At 36.5% G+C, this 8,183-nt stretch overlaps 1 protein-coding gene across 1 annotated transcript; it reads left to right on the top strand.

Moving 5' to 3' along the window:
• On the top strand, positions 1–7,703 carry LOC137121671 (cell surface A33 antigen-like). The gene is made up of 7 exons (XM_067496040.1): positions 1–177; positions 1,898–2,058; positions 2,210–2,420; positions 3,115–3,282; positions 4,786–4,902; positions 5,026–5,155; positions 5,893–7,703. The coding sequence occupies exons 1-7, from the start codon at positions 138–140 to the stop codon at positions 6,356–6,358; spliced, it is 1,293 nt and encodes a 430-aa protein (XP_067352141.1). The 5' UTR covers positions 1–137; the 3' UTR covers positions 6,359–7,703.
• Positions 7,704–8,183: the final 480 nt, after the last annotated feature.

The raw sequence follows: 8,183 nt of genomic DNA on the forward strand, positions 1-8,183 counted from the left end.
CTCATCACTCAAAGGACGCCGTCTGGTTTCGATACAAATCTCCTGGCCACATCGGGTCCCTTGTTTCGTTTGTAATAAAAGCCACTACGAGCAAAGGAATTAAAAACTATTTGTTTAATGCCATACAAGCCTTTGCTATGGAGGGGAAGATTTTGACATTGACTCTGCTGTCTGTGGGTGAGTATTATTGTAAGAAATTACCTTTATTTTCTGTCGCGCCTTACCGAGCTGCCGCACCTGTTGGCGCAGGTAAGTACTAAAGCAAAACTGGCCAAAAATAACCACTTAAGGCAGTTAAGTTAATCTCCCTTATTTGATCGTTGTTGCGTTACCCTTTATTTTGCTAAATATAATCAATGTAAACAAACTAAAATTAAAGATCCACAGAGGCCCAGTTTTTTACACAGGCTTTAGAGGTAACCTTTATTTTAACCTAGATTAGAGTTGCAACCAAAGACACGTTAAAATGGCCTATTTATTCATCTACGAGTTTTTCTCTAGATGCAGGTGGCAGAAGTTATTTTTGCTCTAGCTAAGGCAATTACACCAAAAATCGCGGGTTTGTTCTTCCGGTGTTGTGTCATAGTATCTAAGGTGGAGACAGCTGCAGTACATTTTGCTTTTTGCTTTCTTACCTGAACCTATGTAAATCGAACCAAGTCAATTTTGTTATGACATTTTAACTTTATCTGTTCGCTATATAACAATCAAGATGTCGCAAATGACTCCATAAAATGTAAATAAATGGTGTCGATTTCATAACTTTTATTTTACCTGTCATATTGGTCTGAATATTTGCACAGAATAAGTAAATATTATATAATAATGAAAACTGCAGTTTGTCTCGGTATGTTTCAGTGTTGGACAGGACAGTAATACTGAAAGTAATTCAGATTGAGAGGATGCCAACACTTGAAACCCATATATGACCACATTCTCATGAATTCAGCAGAAAATGAGGCTGCTATCACTTCCTTTTCCCCTTCCACGTCCTCAAGGAATTTTCAAATTTTTTTTAAATAAAAATTGAATCAGATAGTAATGTTCTTTTTATTGTTTCATTTCTTCACATGAAAGCCACCAGTGGATAAGCAAGGACTCAGGACAGTATAACAAGTGCGGTGATCAGGAAAAAGCTTTTTTTTTTGTTTTGACAAGAAATATAGAAGAAAAGTGTAGCTGCTGACTTTCTCATAGAGAAAAGGGCTAAATTTAAATGTACAGAATGTACATTTCAGCAGCTAGTCCCCCACTCTTTTTTATATGGGACTAAGTCACATATAATCAGACCAATTGTCCCTTTAACAACTTGAAAAATCCCTGTTAAGAGTCTAGAGGTTTCAATTGAAAATCACTTCTCTCTGAACTTCTTCAGAATGTTTGTGTCACTTCACAAACATGCAGCTGGTGTAAATGTTTCATATACTAAAGCACCAGGGTATTTTGCTAAGCTCATCAGCTGCGTTGCTACAGTTAAGATGACTCATTAAATATCTGTATAGGTGTCTGGGAACAACAACTGCAGCAACAACAAAACAGACCAGCACTCACAAGTTGAGACAGACTGACCCACCAGAAGACAGTCAGCCAGTTTAAGCCTACAGAGGACTAAGAAAACTGCTAACTATTTACATCATAGAAGCTGGAATCTGTGAAATGTTGTTTTTTCATTTTAAAAAAGACATTCAGATAATTAGTTATTAAAATGTTAACTATTTTTATGTGCCTGAATGTGTGTGGGATGTCGGGTGAGGTTGTACAGATTCACAGTAAAGTTGTACAGCTGAATCATTCACACCCACATTTTACATTATATTTGATCTCATCATCTTAATGAGAGTTTAAAGGCAGATGAATTGAAATGGTAATAAAGAATCTTGTTATCTCTTTTAATAAGTGTTGACAGGAATTGGTGCTATTATTGTGGACATCCCACAGCCAATGTATGAGGTTGCGAGGGGTAAAAACATCACACTGCCCTGCACGTATACAACCACGAAAACAAACAAACCAGTTCTCATGGCTTGGTCTCTTCCTGAACAAGATGGCGCTGATGAGGTCAGATTATGTGTTTGTGTCTCATGTGTTTCTTGGCTGTCCATCATATCATTGCTGAATTACGAATAAGAACAATTAGAAGAGAATACAACTTAGTTTTCATCCTTCTTTTTTTTTCTTTTTCATTTCTTTGATGCTTTTGTGTCCACAGATCGAAATCATCACCTACTATTCAGATGTAAATATCGATACCTCACCACAGTATCAAGGTCGAGTATCACTGGACATGGACATCCCTTCTAGAAGATTTAACTTGCAACTGTCCTCTGTTACACTAGATGACAACAAGATATTTAAGTGTCGTGTCCAGATACCTAGTGATACAGGAAAGCAATCAGATACTACACGTCTGGTGGTTCTAGGTAACATTTCATTTGTTAATAAATATTCTTTGGGTGAAATGAGTTTTGCACATTCCCTGTCCTTTCAACAAAAAGTCAGCCACTTTACTAAATGGTCTTCTTACAGCCCCTTTTTATCAAAAGCTAAGCTGTAAGTATTAGAGATTATGAAAAACATACGTCAGTATTTTTATTGTTCTGTTATCTAAGCTGTTGCAGCTGCTTATTCTAGTACAAACACACATGACATTACATGTGTTAGATGTTCATTCAACTTTGCTACTTTTCTCTGTTGCATCTCAGTTACAACACACATTTTAAGTTGTGTAACAGTACACAATATATTAATGTATTTAAAAATTGTAGTGGTTAGTAATGTCACAAAAGGAAGGTTCTGGGTTCAGAATTGCTCCATTAGGTCTATTCTCTTTGCTTTTGTGGGCTTCGTCCTGCAGCCCAAAGAAATGCAGGTTAGGTTAACTGGTAATGTTAAATTGTGTGTAGATGGTGATGTCAGCATGGCCAGTTAACAGTTTACTATTGACTTTGTGAGTTAACCATGTGATTGACAGACAGCCCTCGAGGATAAATGGCTACAGTCTAAGATCGGGGGGGTTATTTTTATTACCCATATACTGTGTTACTCAAGAAGCTGTCACATAAAAAGTATCGCCTGCAAGTTAAAATAAAAGGACAAATATTTTTCTTGTTCCAGTGGCTCCATCTACACCCGAATGTGGAATCCAGGGTAAGGCAGAATATGGCCAGAACATCAACCTGACATGTGCGTCTCGGGAAGGCTCCCCGCCACCCACATATAGTTGGGCAGCTTTTGATGTACTGAACAAACCTCGTATTTTAGACCCAAAAACCAGCAACGTCAGTAAGTGACACCATTTCTCTCTTAACTTGTAAAACTGTCACCAGTACAAAAAGGTTTAACTTTTGTAAAACAGTGACTATGGTCAGGATAAGGATAATAAACAGATCATGTTCTGTATTACTTAGTATACGAGTTGAAAGCTAAAACGATCATTTGTTTTCCAAATTAACTGTATTGTCCACAGTCACTGTACAGATACTGAATCTTCTGTCACATAGCCACATTCACTCCTCAGGGAGTGACATATTTCTTTATCCTAAAAAGACTGTTCTCTGTAAATATTGTCCAAACTAATGTGTCTGTGTAATTACACCAGAGTTCCCAGCTTCCAAAAGTTGAAGTCTTTTCCCCAAAAATACGATTCCTCACACACACACACACACACACACACACACACACACACACACACACACACACACACACACACACACACACACACACACACACACACACACACACACACACACACACACACACACACACACGGATAGACATTGAGAGAATTAAAACAAGGAATAGCAGAGCATAAAAGAACAATGAGCTGTAAAAAGGAGCTCTATCCAGTTTGGGCAGCGGCCAGCACATTTTGTGAAAAACATCCAGTTTCTTTCATACTATATGTGGCAGTTGAAAAGGTATTCTATGTAGTGAGGGAGAGAGTTATAAAATCTGCTGTTGAAAAGAGAGACGTTTTGGGTTAATAAATTGAGTTCTTTAAGCCCTAGAGGACTAAATGAAGATTTTGATTTTAAACCATTTCTATTGTCAGAGTCTAATAGAACTATTTCAAATTGTTTCCTCTGTGCAATTGTTGAAATACAAATAAATGTAACTTAAGAAAGAAAGAAAGAAAGAAAGAAAGAAAGAAAGAAGGGAAAAAAAAAAAGAAAATACAGATGATTGAGCTTGTTAGGGTAAATTATACTGTAGAATTTAGAAATGAGATTGTAAAACTTTGAATGTGTTATTTTCTTTTTGGTTTTTACAGAAAACATGCACTGTTATTCTTGTTTCGTGTATAGAGAAAATGTTTAATGCACAATTGAGTGGAAAAGTTCACAACCCTTCTGAGTAGGGGCTGTATTTTAATATGGCAAAAACGGTAAAATAGAAGTTTTTGTAAACACAATAGTTAATGCACAATCCCTTAGTAAAAATGGCTCTTCATCAGAATGTTGTTGTTTATAACTAATTTATAAAGGGGATGCAAATTTTTGCCCTAATAAAATTATCATTATTTTACTATACAGTTTTTATTCACCCCTAACCTTTTTTGCTACTTGCAGGCTTCAGGGAAAATTATTGACAATCTAGGAAAGATAGATCTGCACTGATTCCGAAACTGTGTATCATTACACCTTTGTCTCATTAAAATGTACAAAGATTTTAGTGACAGTGATAAACACAGCAGCACATATCATTTATTGAGTACCATGAAGTTTTCAGTAAAGCAACCTTATTTTATTTATTAATAACAGTAGTGGTGTATAATTTATCTTCCAGATGGAGGCATCCTGTCTCTCTATAATATCTCTAGTGACACATCAGGATTCTTCAACTGCACATCAACCAATAAGATTGGCTCTGCTATGTGCACCATCAAACTTGCAGTCATGCCACGTGAGAGACATCTTCTATTAGTATCTTTTATTAACAATTCACATCATTTCTACGAAATAAACACTTAACAGTACAGTATATAATTGTCCTATTTGTTTTCTAAATTGTTCTTTATTTCTGTAGCTTCTATGAACATTGGTTCCACTGCAGGAATTGTTGCTGGAGTTGCTGTCGCTCTGTTGCTGTTTGGCATCGTTGTCTACTGCTGCTGCTGCCGCCGGAAGAAGAACAAAGAGGAGGATTATGCTATGGGGTAAAGATCTTCTCCCTTAAAGACTCATCTAAACAAACAAAAAGCGCCTTCTCTTTGAACAAGATGTTGTGATATGAACAAAGATTACAGTAACATCTGATAGTCCATTGACTGGGCTAAATGGGTTCATCAAGACAATGAATGAGACATAAATTACTTGTACAGCACATTTTTTTTGCATGGGAAAAGTAAAAGATACCCATTAATGGGTTAGTATAGCCCACAAAAAATGTAACTGTTCTAATGATAAATTGCGAAGTTGACACTAATGTTCTAGGTCTGCGTTTAAAATAAAGGTAAATCCAAGCACATACTACAAAACAGAGTAGCCCTCTGTCACAGAGGAAAAAGACTATTTTAACAATTTCCAGTCCCTTTTAACTTTTAGTCATGCACAACAATAATTGATTCCTTAAGACAAATACCAAAGTATAATTCCTTCTACATCTTTTAACAGAAGCTGCATGTCAACGTAAAATATATGAAAGGTATGAGTCAATAAATAAACATCTGATCTGAAGACAAGACAGTAACCACATTACTGCATGCCAGTCAGTTAATGGAATTTTAATGAATCTTAAATTACTTGGTCCACTAGAACTAAAACTATATTACACCTAAACTGATGGCAGATAAGCCAAAATATTATGAGATCCAATCAGAACAGCACAGTTGAGGTAGAGACTTTGTTCCGCAGCTAAAGAAAAAGACAATTGACTAATGTGTCCTTTTTCCAGAGTTCCAGATGAAGAGTCCCACGACAAAGCGCTGCCTATAAATGCTGAGCGTCCTCACGCTGAAGGGCAGGAGGAGATACACAGCTCTGATAACTCCTATGTAAAGAGCTCCGCTGATCGCAATGAGAAACCCAGCGGAAGGGTTTATGACAAACCCAGCGACTACGACGATCGCCGCAGCGACTACGACGATCGCCGCAGCGACTACGACGATCGCCGCAGCGACTACGACGATCGCCGCAGCGACTACGACGATCGCCGCAGCGACTACGACGATCGCCGCAGTGACTACTCTGACCGCCGAGACAAGTATACTGACCGTCGTGAGCGCTATGATGACGAGCGACGCTACAATGACAACAGAAACCGTCGTTATGAAGATGACCGCTATGATGAGCCCTACGATCGCAGTCATGACAAACCACTTGTGCCATCCAATAAGCCTCCAAGGAGGAACTACGACTAAGGTCTCTGGACCATATTAACCACTGTCTTCTATCTTGTGTTTTACTTCCACTGTATGTTTTCCGAATGCCACTAGTTAAATCATTCTCAAAGTGTAATCTAATTGGACCTAATTTCATGTGAATGGCTCAAAAGATTGCAAACTAAAGGGAAGTGTAATCTATTATAATATGTTTAAATGGTGGAACAGTTTTGAAGATTAAGCTGTTGATGTACTGTGTTTTGTGAAGTGAAGCACAAGACTGGGTTGATCATTAAGGGAAGGAAGGGGATAGTCCCCACAGAGCCCATCTGGTTCTTAACAGAGAGTGAGAGGATGGGGGTAACCAAAATATTTATGCTTTTAAAACAAATAAAAATAAAAAAATACCCAAAGGCTTCCAAATACAAATACAAATATTAGGAACTGAACAAATATTTCACAAATCCCCCAAAAGTAAATAATTTTTATGGAACATAGAACAATATATATTTGTATTGTATGGCCACCAGAATCTAACATGCAAGTCAACCAGCTTACTTTTTAAACGGCTAGCTTTTTGTTTCTGTCCAAGCTTTTAAGAAGACTCCAGTCTTTTGCTGTATGTGTGTGTGTTTGTGTATAGTTCCCTGCTACCACAACAGAAGCTTAAATCTATTATTCTGTAATACACAGGATACTAGGCCAGGTTTTGTCTCATTCTCAAATGAAGACACAAACATCCTTTGACAGTTAGTCAAAGTATGTGATGTTTGCTCTCGTGTGTGGATTAGGGTTGAGCAATTCAGAAATTAAGTGATATTTTGTGTTTGTATGTAAACTTTATATGTTACTATTGTACAGCTATTTGTTTTAAGAAGCTACTATTATACTAAACATATATACTTTAGTTTTAGGATTTCTTTAGTATCTTTTGGTGCTGTTTGGGAATATTTGTATACTGAGCTAGGAGTTGTATTTTAGAGCTAGAGTTATTGAACCTCATTTAATGTTTTTGTCTACTGCATGCCTTCTATTTCTCATATTTTTATACTACAGCTTTAGATCTACAACTTCCCCTGATTGTTGAGGTTAATGTCATGTTTTTTATGCAAATAAAAATCACAATTGTAGTCTAGATTTTAACATACATCATTTAGCTTCCTTGTGCCATGTCAGTCAGATGTTTTTAATGATCTACTTTGTCATATTTCATTGCAATATACTGTAACAATCTTAAGGTATTTTATATCATCACAGCATTTGTAAAAATCTATATTTTCAACTGAATTTATTAAAAATTTTTTAGAATCTTGTATCTTTGTTAAATACTGTATTCTGCAACAATAAAGTTGATTTAAATAAAATGGTTGCTCTCAATCCTAAACACTAGATGGCAAAACGACACTTTTTAAATACTTAATTCATCACATGATTCTAACTAGGGGAGAAGTAAGCATAAATTATTTATTATTTTAAGCTATTGTAGTAGTTTATTGTTTTTAATGCTAAGTAAACGATTCATGGCTGATGTTTTACCTCTTGATAGTTCAAAAAGGCCCTCAGCATATTGGAAAATCGACTCTCCCGCTTACCTCGATCACCAACACCATCCATTGCAAAATGCGTATGCACAAACCGGATGTCGGATGGCGTGGACTTCAAAGTAAAAAATGCGAGTGCATCTTCAGTGCATTAACGAGCATTTTTCTTCTTTTTTTTATGACAGCAATACAAAATGACCTACCTGTAGACCTAAGAGATTTAAACCATTCATATAAATGGCTATACAGTTGGTTGCAATACCCTTATTTACAAATGGTAAATCAACACAATAGCTAATCCACATTCAGCGAGGAGGCCTACA

This window comes from Channa argus, chromosome 2 (genome assembly GCF_033026475.1).
Source record: "Channa argus isolate prfri chromosome 2, Channa argus male v1.0, whole genome shotgun sequence".
NCBI lineage: Eukaryota > Metazoa > Chordata > Actinopteri > Anabantiformes > Channidae > Channa > Channa argus.

Coding starts and splice junctions, on each gene's coding strand:
- LOC137121671 (XM_067496040.1), top strand. CDS start 138: ATGGAGGGGAAGATTTTGACATTGACTCTGCTGTCTGTGG. Junction 2,059..2,209: donor AACAAGATGGCGCTGATGAG/GTCAGATTATGT, acceptor TTGTGTCCACAG/ATCGAAATCATCACCTACTA. Junction 4,903..5,025: donor CAAACTTGCAGTCATGCCAC/GTGAGAGACATC, acceptor TTATTTCTGTAG/CTTCTATGAACATTGGTTCC.